General features: G+C 46.0%; 1 protein-coding gene across 7 annotated transcripts in view; it reads right to left on the bottom strand.

The window, feature by feature from the left end:
* Nucleotides 1-9,754: 9,754 nt before the first annotated feature.
* mvb12ba (multivesicular body subunit 12Ba) overlaps nt 9,755-16,924 on the bottom strand; it is a 92,555-nt gene continuing 85,385 nt past the window's right edge. For 3 of the 7 annotated variants that reach the window (XM_061747538.1, XM_061747537.1, XM_061747534.1), the window contains 2 exons: nt 14,140-14,199; nt 12,978-13,371 (listed from right to left, as the gene is read on the bottom strand). In XM_061747538.1, the coding sequence (XP_061603522.1) occupies nt 13,207-13,371; nt 14,140-14,199 (225 nt within the window). In that variant the 3' untranslated portion in view covers nt 12,978-13,206. The other 4 variants (XR_009784543.1, XR_009784542.1, XM_061747535.1 and 1 more) reach the window with 4 other exon arrangements.

Below are 16,924 nucleotides of genomic sequence, written 5' to 3'. Positions count from 1 at the left end.
AACATACACCCATGACAGACCGGGTTGATGATCTATTGTGATGGGGAAAGGCCCCAGGAACCTGGGAGGGAGCTTCCTGGACCCCACCCGGAGTGGAATATGTTTGGTAGAGAGCCAAACTCTCTGACCCACTTTGTAGTTTGGGGCCGGTGTCCTCCTACGGTCAGCTGCGGTTTTGTAGGAACGTCCCTGGTGCAGCACCATCTGGCGGGCTCGCTCCCAGGTCCTCCTGCAGCGTCTCACCAAGGTCAATTCAGCTGGAACCGTGGACTCTGGGCCTATGGCAGGAAACAGAGATGGTTGGTAACCATGCACAACGTGAAAAGGCGATAGACCAGTGGATGAAGAGGGATGAATTGTGAGAAAACCCGACCCAAACCAGTTTCTGAGACCAGGATAGTGGCTCCTGTGAAGCGAGACATCAGAGCCCAGTCTCCAGGTCCTTGGTTCAGCCTCTCGGTTTGTCCATTGGTTTCCGGATGAAACCCAGATGACAGACTGACAGTAGCAGCTATGAGATTGAGAAAACTCCTTCCAAAATCACGAAATGAATTGGGGACCCCTATCAAATACCACATTCTTGGGGAAACCATGACACTTGAATACCTGGTGTATCATTAACGCGGCAGTGTCTTTAACTGAGGGGAGTTTCGGAAGTGCAATGAAGTGAGCCATTTTAGAGAACCTGTCAACAAATGTGAGAATTGTGGTATTTCCTTTCGAGGCCGGTAATCCAGTCACAAAGTCTACGGAGATGTCTGACCAAGGACGTTGTGATATTGGCAGAGGTCGCAACTCCCCAGAAGGACGTTTACGAGAGGACTTGTTAGCAGCACATACCTGGCAAGCATTGACGTAACTGATAACATCCCTCCTAACATTAGGCCACCAAAAGCGCTGTTCGACCACAGATTGAGTCTTGGCAATGCCTGGTTGACATACAGTCCGGTTAGTGTGAGCCCAGTGGATGACTCTTCCCCTCAAGGTCGGAACCACATAAAGCCTGTTTTCAGGGCAATTTTCTGGGCTAAGAGTGTTCTCCAGAGCCTCCTTTACCGCAGTCTCAATGTCCCAAACAAAAGCAGAAACAAAACATGACTTTGGCAAAATGGTTTTAGGGTCGGACAAAGAATTCTCTGCGCAGAAAATGCGCGATAAAGCATCTGGCTTACCATTTTTAGAACCAGGTCGGTAGGATAACGTGAAATTGAATCTCGTGAAAAACAGAGCCCATCGAGCCTGCCTCGCATTTAATCTCTTAGCAGATTTAAGATATTCCAGGTTCTTGTGATCTGTCCATACTAAAAACGGAGTATGTGCCCCCTGTAGCCAGTGCCTCCACTCCACCAAAGCCACCTTGACTGCCAGCAGTTCACGGTCACCAATGTCATAATTTCTCTCGGCTGGGGTCAGTTTTTTGGAGAGATAAGCACAAGGATGTAACTTACCATCCTTGAGAGATTTCTGGGAGAGCACTGCTCCTATTCCGGCATCAGACGCATCGACTTCTACCACAAACTGCTGTTTGAGATCTGGCGAAGTTAGGATGGGAGCGGAGATAAAGCTCGATTTAAGTTTCTGAAAAGCTGCCTGACAAAGCGGGTTCCATACAAAAGGTCTGTGTGGCGAGGTAAAATCATGCAAAGGAGAGGCTATAGAACTGAAATTTCTCATGAACTTTCTGTAGAAATTAGCGAACCCTAAGAACCTTTGTACGTCTTTGCGTTACGTGGGAGTGGGCCAGTTTGTTCTGTCATGAACGGAACAGAGGATAGGACCCAAAAATATACGACTCCAAAACAAATGGACAGTTTCAAAAAAGAGAGGTTTAATATACGGGCAGAGGTCAGTACACAGGCAGGCAATCCAAAAAAGGCAACAGTATCCAAAAACATGAGGCAAAAAGGCGAGGTCGATAATCGGAACAGGGTCTAGTCTTACCATGAGTCTTTGACGTAGACACAAGGAATGCTGGAACGTGACGACAAGGTACAACGAACTGGCGACGAAAAAGAATGAGACATGAGGTTAAATGCAAGGGGTAATTAGGGTGAACGAGGCACAGGTGGTGAAGATGCTCTTAGGAGCAGGTGTGTGTGAAACAGGGGGAAGACAAAAACCGGAACACACACCCATGACAGTTCCGATTACCTTGCCTTTTTACCTCATGTTTTTGGATACTGTTGCCTTTTCGGATTGCCTGGCTGTGTACCAACCTCTACCCGTATATTAAACCTCTCTTTTTTGAAACTGTCCATTTGTAGTGGAGTCGTACATTTTTGGGTCCTGTCCTCTGTTCCGTTCATGACAGAACGAACTGGCCATAACATGGACCCAGCAGACTCAGACCAGGTGCGCAAAGCCCTTCAAGCGCAGGGTTAACGCCTATCAAAGCAGGATGAGCATGACAGGTGGCCTCACAAGTTTGAGGTTCTTATGATAATTATTCAAGAGAAGGAACCAGTTGGCACAACACCCGATACCGCCCTGATACCAACGTTTCCATGTGAAGCAGTTACCATGCAGCCACCTGCCACCTCCGCTGCTGTCCGCCCACAGCTGTCTCGACCGTAGAGGTTCTCTGGAGATTCTGGGAATATTAAGCCGTTCATCACTCAGTGAGAACTCCACTTTGAGCTGCAGGCAGCTGCCTTCCTCACCGAGCGGGCAAAAATCGCTTTTGTCATTTCCCACCTGACTGGTTGTGCGGAGGTGTGGGCTTGCGTCACCACGGAAGAACCCATGCAACTGGGCATGTTGCATCTCTCCCCTGAGGAACGTCAACGCGGCTGAGGGAAAAGCGGTGCTTCTACTGCAGGCAGTTGGGTCATTCCGTGAGCATTGACTGGTCCTCTGGGCATGTTATGTCATGGGGCAGCAATTGCGCCCAGAACTGTTTCAAGCCTCTATGTGATGTTCAGGGATATGTTTCAAATGAAGATCCACAGCCCCATCAGGGGAGTCTGACTTATCTCAAGTGCCCACCTGTTACCATGACATTAAAATCGTTTTTTCCAAGTCCAAGGCTAAATCCCTTCCACCCCACAGACCATATGACTGTGCAGTTGACTTGCTACCTGGAACCACACCTCCACGAGGGAGGTTGTTCTCTTTCAGGGCCGGAACACAAGGGTATGAAGGAGTATGTGGATGAATGACTGGCAGCAAGGATTATTCGGCCATCTTCATCCCCTGCGGGAGCCGGATTTTTCTTTGTGGACAAGAAGGACAAGACTCCGTGACCCTGTATCAATTACCGGGGTCTCAACGACATAACTGTGAAAAACAGGTACCCTCTTCCTCCCATCTCCACCGCCTTTGAGTTCCTGGAGGGAGCCAAGGTTTTCACCAAACTAGACTTAAGAAATACATATCATCTAGTCAGGATAAGGGAGGGGGATGAATGGAAAACAGCATTCAACACACCAACGGGACATTATGAGTATTTGGTAACAGTTTGTGGTAGAAGTTGATGCGTCTGATGCCGGTATAGGAGCAGTGCTCTCCCAGAAATGTCTCAAGGATGGTAAGTTACATCCTTGTGCTTATCTCTCTAAAAAACTGAGATAAATTATGACATAGGTGGCAGTGAACTGCTGGCAGTCAAGGTGGCTTTGGTGGAGTGGAGGCACTGGCTAGAGGGGGCACGTACTCCGTTTTTAGCATGGACAGATCACAAGAACCTAGACTATCTTAAGTCTGCTAAGAGACGTTGTGCATGGTTACCAAATATCTCTGTTTCCTGCCATAACCCCAGAGTCCACAGTTCCAGCGGCATGGACCTTGGTGAGACGCTGCAGGAGGACCTGGGAGCGAGGCTGCCAGATGCTGCTGCGCCAAGGACGGTCCTACAAAACCGCTGCTGACCGTCGAAGGACACCGGCCCCGAACTGCAAAGTGGGTCAGCGAGTTTGGCTCTCAACCAAACATATTCCACTCCGGGTGGAGTCCAAGAAGCTCACTCCCAGGTTCGTTGGGCCCTTCCCCATCACAAAGATCATCAACCCTGTCACCGTGAAGCTTAGGTTCCCAAGGTCGATGCGGGTCCACCCTGCTTTTCACGTCAACCTACTCAAGCCAACCCGGGAGTCCCCTCTGGTCCCGCCTTCCAGGCCCCCTCCTCCCCCCCGGTTTGGGGATGGGGGCCCTGTCTTCTCTGTGAAGCGGCTGTTGTCTCGTCGGAGGGGGTTTCAATATCTGGTGGACTGGGAAGGCTACGAGCCTGAGGAACGTTGATGGGTGCCGTCTGCGTTTATCGTGGATGACTCGCTCATTCGGGACTTCCACGTTGCGCATCCAGGGGCTCCGGGGCCGTCTGGGGCCAGCCGTTAAGGGGGGGGGGGGGGGGGGGGGGGGGGGGGGGGGTACTGTCATGGGTGTGTGTTCCGGTTTTTGTCTTCCCCCTGTTTCACACACACCTGCTCCTAAGAGCATCTTCTCCACCTGTGCCTCGTTCACCCTAATTACCCTTGCATTTAACCTCGTGTCTCATTCTTTCTCGTCGCCAGTTCGTTGTACCTTGTCGTCGCGTTCCAGCATTCCTTGTTTCCACGTCAAAGACTCACAGCAAGACTAGACACTGTTCCGATTATCGACCTCGCCTTTTTGCCTCATGTTTTTGGATACTGTTGCCTTTTTTGGATTGCCTGCCTGTGTACCGACCTCTGCCCGTATATTAAACCTCTCTTTTTTTAAACTGTCCATTTGTTTTGGAGTCGTGCATTTTTGGGTTCTATCCTCTGTTCCGTTCATGACAGGAACAGGGTCTAGTCTTACTGTGAGTCGGTGACGTGGAAACAAGGAATGCTGGAATGCGACGACAAGGTACAACGAACTGGCGACTAGAAAGAATGAGACTGAGGTTAAATGCCAGGGGTAATTAGGGTGAATGGGCCACAGGTGTTTAAGGAGCAGGTGTGTACGAGACGGTGAAGACAACAACCAGAACACACACCTATGACAATAACGTAGAGCATATCATGTTAAACCCCTTACCCCTAAATATACTAATTTGGTAAGGCCTTTGAACTCCTCACGTCAAAACCACACAACTTCTCACTATAAAGCAGGGACATGTAGGATTCAGTCAAAATCTCTCTTGCTTAATAGCTAAGCTTTTTCAACCTTGACAAACGTTCATACTGTTGTAGGATGGTACTCTCGAATCACAATTTACCACAGAGCTCCTCATCTGCTTGAAGCCACGTAAGGATATAGGAAGAGCTTGAGCTCCCTCTGGTAGATACTGCCCTCCACTGGTACCGTCGCAGTACTTCACGATTGACGATGTCGTCCTCTATCTTGGCAGTCTGCCTTCCACTAGCTTCGATGCGCAGCTCTCGTCTCTCAACTCTTGCGTTATGTTTTCACTGTAGCTACAGCAATAAGGCCACGATTCGTACTGATGTCCAGATTTTCATTTATTTCTCCTTCTCCACCAATGACGTCACAAAAATCACGAGACACCGTGAAAACTATGGGTAAAACAGAAGTCCAAATGAGTTCTTGAGGATAATGCTAACACAATGGACAACACATTAATTACACATGAAATGTCGATTATACACCCAAAGCATATTGTAAGCAACTAATCATGAAACACAAATAAGCAAAGGTACAATTACCGTGGGCACCTCCTGAACACAGTGTAAATGTCTGTGTCAATATGTACCATGCATTCCTGTTTCCAGATCTGTCCTTAATGTCTTCCTGCTTCTTACCCACAATTCCACACTGCAACCTCAAACTAGACTAGGGTCATGTGACCGTAAACCATCAAAATGAAATGCCTTCACTGAAGTTTTTGTACAACAAAACCATTTAGGATGGCAAATTTCACAAGTTATTTATAACTTTAAGTCTCATTTATTGACTTATATTTACATTTGTATTTATTAATTTTTTTAGATCCATCCATCAATTTTCTTCAGCTTATCTGGGGTCGGTCGCGGGGGCAGTAGCATTAGCAGAGAGGCCCTGACTTTCCTTTCCCCAGCCACTTTATCCAGCTCTTCCGAGGGGATCCAGAGGCGTTCTCTCCAGCATGTCCTGGGTCTCCTCCCGGTGGGACGCGCCAGGAACACCTCACCGGGGAGGTGTCCAGGAGGCATCCTAATCAGATGCCCAGGCCACCTCATCTGGCTCCTCTCAATGTGGAGGAGCAGGGGCTCTACTTTGAGCCCCTCCCAGATGACAGAGCTTCTCACCCTATCTCTAAGGGGGAGCCCGGACACCCTGCGGAGGAAACTCATTACGGCCGCTTGTAACCGGGACCCACAGTTCGTGATGAAGGGAATATAGAATAATTTATATTCTAATGTGTAATTCTAACTAGTTTGGAAGAGAATGTGTATTGGAGTATAGGGGTATTTGGCTCCCATCGGGGGGTATTTGGAGACAGATCTCAAGGAAGAAAGGAACTGCGGGGAGCCACTATAAACATTGAATGCAGGAATGTGAGCCGACATCTGCAGGCGACACCTGGAGCAGAAGTCTGGAGCCAGATCAGATGGTCCGCAGAACAACGATGACGTCAGATTACGAACCAATCAGACGACAGCGATTCCATACTGGCCTGTTTGAAACATTGTATAAAGTCTGGGGTAGAGTCAAATAGTTTTTGTTCGACTACTTTATCTGCTAAGGATAAGATAGGGTAGTTACGAACCCAGAGCTCTGCAAATGTATAGACTCCTCTGTCAGGAATAAATTGGTTGGTTTTGATACATTGTTGTGAACGAAGTTCTTTCACGAAAACGAACACGCTTGGAACCACGGGAGTTAGGAGATTTTAAAACACAGGTTCCTTCAGTGACCATAGGTGAGGGTAGCAACGTAGATCGACTGGTAAATTGAGAGCGTCGCCTTTCAGCTTAGCTCCTTCTTCACCACAACGAACCAATACAAAGTCTGCATCACTGTAGACACTGCACTGATCCGCTTGTCGATCTCCCGTTCCATTCTTCCCTCACTCGTGAACTAGACTTGAGGCAGGATCTCATCCCCGACCTGGAGAGGGCACTCCACCCTTTTCCGACTGAGGACCATGGTCTCAGATTTGGAGGTGCTGATTCTCATCCCAGCCGCTTCAAACTCGGCTGTGAACCGCTCCAGTGAGAGTTGGCGATCACAGCTTGATGAAGCCAGCAGAACCACATCGTCTGCAAAAAGCAAAGATGCAAACCAAACCGTACAGAGACCGAACAGCCCGTATCAGGGGGTTCGGTAACCCATACTCCCAAAGCACCCCTCACAGGACTTCCGAGGGACTCGGTCGAACGCCTTCTCCAAGTCCACAAACACAGACTGGTTGGGCAACTCACATGCACCCTCGAGGACTCTGCCTATGGTGTAGAGCTAGTCCACTATTCCACGGCCAGAATGAAAACCACACTGCTCCTCCTGGATCTGAGATTCGACTTCCCGACGGACCCTCCTCCAGCACACCTGAATAGACCTTAACAGGGAGGCTGAAGAGTATAATCCCCCTGTAGTTGGACACACCTACTTCTTAAAAAGGGGAACCACCACCCCAGTCTGCCAGTCCAGAGGCACTGTCCCCTATGTCCACACGATGTTGCAGAGGCGTGTCAACCAGGACAGCGCCACAACATCCAGAACCTTTAGGAACTCCAGGCAAATCTCATCCACCCCTGGGGCCTTGCCACCGAGGAGCTTTTTAAACCACCTCGGTGACCTCAACCCCACAGATAGGAGAGCCCGACTCAGAGACCCCAGACTCTGCTTCCTCATGGGAAGGCGTTTCGGTGGAATTGAGGAGGTCTTCCACATATTCTACCCACAGGCTCACGACATACCAATTCGAGGTCAGCAGTGCTCCATCCTCACTGTTGATGGCAAACTGCTTCCCCCTCCGGATGCCGGATGGTGGACCAGAATTTCTTCAAAGCCATCCGGAAAGCGTTCTTCATGGCCTCACTGAACTCCTCCCATGGTTTTTGCCTCAGCGACCACCAAAGCTGAATTCCGCTTGGCCAGCCGGTACCGATCAGCTGCCTCAGGAGTCCCACAGCCCAAAAAGGCCCGATAAGACTCCTTCTTCAGCTTGACGGCATCCCTCACCGCTGGTGTCCACTAACGAGTTCGGTGATTGCCGCCATGACAAGCACAGACTACCTTACGGCCACAGCTCCGGTCGGCCGCCTCAGCTATGAAGGCGCAGAACATTGTCCATTCGGGCTGAATGTCCCCCGCCTCCCCTGGGATGTGGGTGAATTTCTGTCGAAAGTGGGAGTTGAAACTCCTTCTGACAGGGAATTCTGCCAGACGTTTCCAGCAGACCCTCACAATATGTTTGGACCTGCTAGGTCCGACCGGCATCTTTCCCCACCATCGGGTGGTGATCGGTTGACAGCGCCGTCCCTCTCTTCACCCGAGTGTCCAAGACATGCAGCCGCAAGTCCGATGACACGATTATAAAGTCGATCATCGAACTGGAACCTAGAGTGTCCTGGTGCCAAGTGCACGTGTGGACACCCTTATGCTTGAACATGGTGTTCGTGATGGACAATCTGTGGTTTACAAAGAAGTCCATTAACAGAACACCACTCGAGTTCTGATCGGTGGGCGCGGTTCCTCCCAATCACACCCTTCCAAGTCTCAATGTCATTGCCCAGCATTGAAGTCTCCCAGCAGAACGATGGAGTCACCAGCAGGAGCGCTCTCCAGCACCCCCTCCAAGGACTCCAAAAAGGGTGGGTACTCTGAACTGCTATTAGGTGCATAGGCACAAACAACAGTCAGAACCCCCCCCCCCCCCGAAGGAGGAGGGAGGCTACCCTCTTGTCCCGGGGTGAACCCCATTGTACAGGCCGAGGGGCAATAAGTATACCTACACCGACCCGGGGTCTCTCACCGTGGGCAACTCCAGAGTAGAAGAGAGTCCAACCACTCTCAAGAGGACTGGTACCAGAGTCCAAGCCGTGTGTGGAGGCGAGCCTGACAGTTGGCACTTCTCATCCTCACACACCAACTCGGGCTCCTTCCCTGCCAGAGAGGTGACATTCCACGTATCCTAGAGCCAGGTTCTGTAGCCGGGGATTGAATCGCCAAGGCCTTTGGCCACCGCCCAGCTCACACTGCACCCGACCCCTATGGCCCCTCCCACAGGTGGTGAGCCCATGGGAAGGGGGACCCACGGTCCCCTTTCAGGCTGTACCTGGCTGGGCCCCATGGGCGCAGGCCCGGCCACCAGGCGCGCGCCTTCGAGCCCCACCTCCAGGTCTTTTTCTATAAACAATTCCAAATTTAGTTGAACAATAAAAATATTCCTGCCTGCCAATTTACAGCCCCCACACGCACCGCCCATTCATTTCCGCATATGGCTTCCCGTCTCCAACCGCACGGCGCGGCCGCCAGATTCAATGTAAGAAAACGCTCACCTTATTGCCAAAGCGGCGGAGCGGTGAAGTCGTGTAGGGAAGATGCAGCAAAATAATGTTCGATGAAGTGTGGTGGTTTCCGGGTGTCTTTGTTGCGCCGTTCTTCCGGATGAACGGCGCTTCCGTTGAGCAGGAACAAATGAATACTTCTAGACACTGGCTTTGAGGTAGTTCAAATTTATGATGCTTACGCATCAAAGCAGCTGCAAAGTCAGATTCAGCTCCAGGACACGCGCCGCTGCACTATAATTGGCTGGTCTATCCCAGCAGAACACCCCCTACTGCAGTGGTTCATACCCTTGTTGGAGGTACGGAACACCGCAAGTTTCATCTGGAGTTCACAGAACACTTCCTAATTTTAAAAATAAAATATGGTTTATTTCAAATTCACAACAGGTATATATTTTATTGTCTGTGTAGATTCTCAGTCATCCAGGTCATGCACAAAATGAACCACGCATCAGTTGCACACATAATCAGTGTTAAAAGGACAAACCAACAAAACATGATTTTCACAACAAAAAAACCAATTCAATTCAATGAACATTTACTGTAAGTGAATGGGAATTTTGCTGTTGCCATTCACCTTGGTTAAGTGCCACTCTCATATCAGAGGAATGGACTTCGTTGTGAAAATTCACAATAAAATCTGTTCCTTTTCTTCGTTAGTTCTACAATCCTCGAAAAGGGTACAGAGGTAAAAGTAGATTTTTTTGGGGACACTTTTTTATTATTGGATACGCTGTTTGACGCCACAGCAATGCTATGAACTCAAGTGTATCGTTGAAATGTTGTAAAATAAAGATAGTTTAAAGAAAGAACAAGCATTTCAAGTCGAGGCGCAGCGCCGCAATGGTAAGCGCCCACCTTGACGCACCGTTGCGTTTTGAACGGCATGAACACACCATTCAAAATGCATCCTAAAAAGGCTTTTACAGATACAGTAAATGGACACACAGGACCTGGGACAAAATGCCACAGTGTTGTTGGATCCTGGTCAACTTTCTCCCATTCATTCTGCCGCGGTCGCCGTCCCCCTTCAGTGGTGGCTCTTCCAGTTTCAGTTGTGCCATGAACATCGTTGCTGCTCTTCGGCCTCGGCTGTCGGACCCTCCTTCATTGTCTTGGTGGAAGGCTATGGACTTCATCGCTGTCCCAACTGCAGCCAACAAGGCTTCTATCGGGGACTGTCCGCAGCTCCGCGATGGTGGACGGCACCCTCTCTGTGGTTGACAACAGCATGGACACCAGATCCTGCAATAAACGCTCAACCCCCTTTTTCCTTTTTTGTAAAGCGTCCTTGGTTGTCATGAAAGGCGGTATGTAAATCCATTATTGCATTTATAATCAACGTGATGTATTAATATCATGGTAGTCATTATCATCACAACTCACAAAAAGTAAAATTTCATGAACCTAAAATTCACTACATTTGACCTTTATCTAAACTGTTGCAGTACTCTGCAAAACATGTTTTTTTCTATCACGTAGATGAATGACGCAATTCACAACAGGTCTACATGTTAATATATTATACAGTATATGAAAGTCTGTGTGCTTTTGTCATCTAATTTATGTCTTATTTGCATTGGTTCTCTGACCTTGACTATGTTGCACACGTCACCTGATCTTTGATATTTGCACATTCAATGAATACTTTTTATACTGTATATACCATAATTTTATTTAGTTTTTTATTTTGATGTTATAATTTATACTCTTTTGTAGCACCGCAGGTCCTTGAGTACTTTAATTTCAATACTTTGTATGTGTTACATACGTTGAAGAATTGACAATAAAAGCACCTTGTAAATACTAGGGGTGATACTCAATTAAAAATGTAATAAAATTCATTAAAGGCTTTGTAATTCATCTCGATTAATTGCGTTTTTTATCGTAGAACAAAAAAATTCCTGAAAAGCAACATGGTTTAATTTAAATGGATTTTAGTGGGTTACTGAATCAAATAATAGACACAGACAGGAATATTGTTCACTCTGGAAAAATGCATTTGATTGCATTTCAATACAAAACAGGAGAAAAACTAATATAAAATATCCATGGCCCAAATTAAACAGACCTAAAGTTAAAAGTGCCATTTTAGGACAGTTTTTTGGGGGGGAATAGTATTGGTATTTAAATGGGTTTTGTGTGGCAATTGAAACGTTGGACCATATGACTGAGGGTTGAAGTGCTTCAGTGGTATGAAAACTCCTTTTTGCACAATTTGCATAAAACAAGGCTTCCATCAGGATTTTCATTTTATTTTTTTGAAAAAAATTGCTTCCCATCAGTCCTTGCAACACTGTTTCCTCCAATTTCTCCATTTTGGTAGCCGAGCTCTGACGTGGGCATCAGTGTCATCGGTGTACCAGGAAATCGTGCACTGACAAAGGTTCTGCGTTGTTTGGAACACAAAATGTGATTAAAATGCGTTCATTTTTTAACTGAATTGTTTTAAAATAATTAATCGCAATTAACACGTTAAAGTCCCACCCCTAATAAATTTATTAAAAAATTAATTATTGTGAATTAAAAAAAATGTGTGGAGTATAAACAGGAACCCGAAGTCGATCAATTTAACTGATTGAGAAGCATAACAGCTTTAAAATAATGGTATATATAATAATAAAGCATACTGTTGTGTAAACAGTAAATTGCTGGTGTTTTTTGTTTGTGTAAAGAAAACTCTGACCAACCTCATTGCACATAAATACCAGAAGCTACACCTGCTAAAATTTTAAAGTATTTCATAAGCCAATGTCAATACATAATTTGTTGCCTCAAACAGTTGTAACTAACTGCAAGCATACTCATTGTTGAACATTAAGCATGGTTACAATAATCATTAGAGCAAAATAAATCAATTCCCACAAATAGTAAACTTTAGAATCAAGTTAAATCACTAAATCATGCTTTGTTGAAAGTTACAAAAAAACATTTCCCCCTATGACCAGCGTTAGCCTTCTGATTGGCCTAAATGCTCCAATCAATAATCACTCAACAGACAGTAAAATCACAGTACATTTAATTAAAGTCCATCACATTGGATGTGGTTATTCGCTATACACAGAAAACCAAAACATATTGTTAGGTAATGCATGTTTAAAGTCATGAAATGTGTCTAATTGTTGTTATAGTGAACAATGTGCTACCCCGTTATAGTTTAAACTTGCTTAAACTCAGTGTAATAACGCGTCTCAAACCCATGTTTTATAACTAGTACGTTATTCGTCCAGAGAGGTATAGTGGTTCTCTTGACATTTTACTTATATATCCCAGTTAAAATGCATTTCACTGCCATTTCAACTGCATAATGATGAGAAGGATAAAAGCAATTCACTGTTGCCACATTCTTCTTTCTCAATACACTTGTGGATGAGTGGAGCGTATAGTCTAGTGGGGTGTCCCTAAGTGGACATAAGCAAATCTGTCCTGCTGGTGTCTCTGCAGGGGGTGTGGTGAGGGCAGTAGTGGGGTTCATCAGGCCTCAGAGCTCAGAGATGTCCGAGTTGGACTGGGAGGGAGCCGTGCCGCAGCGCTGTGTTCGGTACGAAAACTGTAATCATACTAATAAAAAAAAGGTTTTGGTTTTTTTTCCCCAAGACATTTCAAACACCTTCTACTTAGCGTTTAGCCTTTGTCGAAAACATTGCATCGACACCATATCATTCCCCATCAAGTACTGTACACTGAGAAGAAAGCGAAAGATACAGTGATTCTTTAAGTGTGGTAAGTGGGCTCTCTCTAGTGGTACGTGGGGAAAAAATACACTCAAATACAATTAAAATTTACATTTCAAATATTAAATACGATGAAACATATTAGAAGGAAGGCGGCACGGTGGACGACTGGTTAAAGCGTCAGGCTCACAGTTCTGAGGACCAGGGTTCAATCCCCGGCCCCGCCTGTGTGGAGTTTGCATGTTCTCCCCGTCCCTGCGTGGGTTTTCTCCGGTCACTCCGGTTTCCTCCCACATCACAAAAATATGCATTAATTGGAGACTCTAAATTGCCTGTAGGTGTGACTGTGAGTGCGAATGGTTGTTTGTTTGTATGTGCCCTGCGATTGGCTGGCAACCAGTTCAGGGTGTACCCCGCCGGATAGGCTCCAGCACGCCCGCGACCCTAGTGAGGAGAAGCGGCTCAGAAAATGGATGGATGGATATTAGAAGGAAACTTGTAACTATCCCAACAGCTTTTTTAAACAAAACAAAAACTGTACAGTTCCATTTTTTTTTTCCTGTACAGTATGTTTTTTACTTCAAGTACAATTCAGTTGTACAGTATATTTACCTTAAGTACAGTATGTGCTTTTTAGGACTAAAACCTCAGCATCTATTTATTTGACTGATTGGAAAGCTAAATATGTTTTGGTGTGGAGTAAAAAAGTTTGGAGAAACACTGCTTGGTTGGATAGTAACTATGAGCACATACTGGTATGTTTGTTTAACTAAAATATGGAAGAATACACTTGATATGTGAGACATTGCTAAATGAGCTCTTAAGTATTTAAAAAAAAATGTAATTAAATCAGTCGCAGCGGCCGCACTGAGCGGTCGGCGGCTGGCCAGCCAGTTAGACAGGCAGGTGTGGAGCCTTCCCCTCCACTGACCCCACACACTGAGTGCCCAAAGATAGCTGGGATAGGCTCCAGCACGCCCGCGACCCTCGTGAGGATAAGAGGTTTGGAAAATGGATGGATGAATTAAATCAATTAATATTCCTTAAATACTCACTTCTTTCTCAATTTCAGCCAATGTTTTGATGGTAATGCCAATGAGATCCACTTGCTGCAACTGAACAGGAAGACAATGTTTATTGAATAAGTCAGGTGAGTCATCAAAACAATACAAATCATGGACAGTATGTAGTAATAGCTATCACACATTGTACACCAGAGTGGCCCAGACGTATCATGTCATTCTTACCACCAGCCACAAAGCTGGACTAATCTATGTGACGTTAACGTGTAAATTGGGGCTGTCGAATTAACAGGAATTCCCTTCAACGCATTTCTTTCAATGCCCCTTAAAGGTGAGTTTGCAGTTAAAACAAAACAAAAACTTTTGTCATATATGTTAAAACTGTCTGTACGACCTGACAGTAGAATAATATTAAATTATCTTTTGAAAATTAATGCCTCTCTGGCCTGATCTAATGCCTATAATTTAATTTAGTCTTGCCGCGATATGAACAACCTATCAGACACTGTAGAGACAGGAGGCGTGACCGAAGAGATGTTAATCATTTGCATGCACACACACACATCAGCCTCGTTGTATGTACACCCAGCAGGCTTGCAAACCAAACTTAAAAAGAAGGAATTGGACACATCCGGAGACAAAACAAGGAAAGCTAAACATGTAACTTGCTGCTGACGTTAGTGAGGGACATGGCTTTAGTCAGTGACACGAGGGCAGGAGGAGGGGGCAGCGAAGTGAGGCCACATTCAAACCTTGCTAAGCAATTTGAAAACTAAAACTAACCTTGCGTCTATTGTGTGTGTGCTTTGTTGAGTGTGCTGTTCCTGCCGTGCTTGTCTTGGCTTCTTAGGGGCACTGTGGTGCATGCAACAGTAGATTAGTTAAATGACCAGAAGAAGATTAAACTACATTAATATGACTTGTGGCGGCACGGTGGACGACTGGTTAGAGCGTCAGCCTCACAGTTCTGAGGACCCGGGTTCAATCCCCGGCCCCGCCTGTGTGGAGTTTGCATGTTCTCCCCGTGCCTGCGTGGGTTTTCTCCGGGCACTCCGGTTTCCTCCCACATCCCAAAAACATGCATTAATTGGAGACTCTAAATTGCCCGTAGGCATGACTGTGAGTGCGAATGGTTGTTGCCCTGCGATTGGCTGGCAACCAGTTCAGGGTGTACCCCGCCTCCTGCCCGATGACAGCTGGGATAGGCTCCAGCACGCCTGCGACCCTAGTGAGGAGAAGCGGCTCAGAAAATGGATGGATGGATGGAATATGACTTGTTTTTCCTGCTGAGTAGTAGGGGCTCTCCCAGTCCCCTCTAAAAGTATTGGAATGGCAAGGTCAATTCCTTTTTTTTTTGGTATATTGAAGAGATTTGGGTTTCAGATCAAAAGATGAATATGAGACAAAAGTTCAGAATCCGAGCTTTTATTTCATGGTAGATGTCTTCAACTCATGACAGAGCACCTTTTCTTTGAAGCACCATTTGTTTGAAGCCACCCACTTTTCAAGTGAGCAAAAGTATTGGAACATGTGACTGATGGGAGATTGGAATGTGGATTGTGGAGATTGGCAGTGATGTCACTGACTGTTGTCTTTGGGTGTTTCTTCACAGCTCTCAAATGTTTCTGGCATCAACTGGGGTTGATACCCTTGGCCGACCTGTTCGATGTCTGTTGCTCAGTACATCAGTAGTTTTTCTCTTTTTCAGGACATTCCAAATTGTTGTATGGGCTATGCCCAATGTTTGTGCAATAGCTCTGATCAATTTCCCCTCTTCTCTCAGCTGCAAAGTGGTTTGCTTTTCTCCCAAAGGTAGCGCTCTGGTCTTCATGTTTGTTTAACAGCAAATGCAGTTTTCACAGGTGAAACCCAAAGACAAAAACAAGCACTATCTAATGTTTCTGCAATCAATCTAAAAGGCAACACCTGGGCAACTAAAGACACCCATCAGTCACATGTTCCAATACTTTTGCTCACTTGAAAAGTGGGTGGCTTCAAACAAAAGGTGCGCTGTCCTGAGATGTTTAACACATTGATTTAAATACCATGAAATACAAGCTATAATTCTGAACATTTGTCTCATATTCATATTTTAATCTATAACCCAGTCACCATAGCAAAAAATAAATAAATAAATAACATTTATGATTCGAGACATATGGGGTACTTTATTTTAAATGTGCAGCATTTCAAGCTTTGCGGTAGTAACGAACTGAACTGACCAATCATATTCGAGGTCAGTCATTCCCTTCAGCCAATCAAATCTGCATCTAAGGCCGTAATCAGTGACTGTGCACTGACCAGACAAAGATGAGAAACGTAGCAATGGAGAGAGAAAGAGACTCGGCATGGAAGTTGAGTAGAAAGATCTGGAAATGACCGGTAAAGGAAGAGAACATCTGGAACAAATGGTGCTTAAAATGGCATGGCCAGAGTCATTTTTGTTTGTACTTCTCAGTGGGACGTTTCCACTGGGAGCAGTTATTAAAAGTGCATATATGTGAAATGCTATTTTGAAGCAAAACACAAATGTTAAGAACAAACATAACATGACCTCTAAAACGGTTCAGTCGGATGTTCCGCAGCCCTGTGCTTCATGGAGACACGGCTTTGTGTCCCCAGTGGCGCCGTAATGCTTCCGGGCTTCCAACTACACTGGGCAGACCGCGTCACAGAGTTATCGGAGAAAACAAAAGGCAGCAGGTTATGCGTCTATATCTTTTTTTTTTTTTTGGTCTTGTTCGGCTGTTAGGTCAAGCAGAATGGAGGATCCGTATCCCTTTTATGCAGTTTTACTGTGTCACAGTGGAGTTTTTAA

The sequence above is a fragment of the Phyllopteryx taeniolatus genome, chromosome 15, assembly GCF_024500385.1.
Source record: "Phyllopteryx taeniolatus isolate TA_2022b chromosome 15, UOR_Ptae_1.2, whole genome shotgun sequence".
NCBI lineage: Eukaryota > Metazoa > Chordata > Actinopteri > Syngnathiformes > Syngnathidae > Phyllopteryx > Phyllopteryx taeniolatus.
Note: the sequence above shows the minus strand (reverse complement) of the source record. Positions and strands in the feature narration are given on the sequence as shown.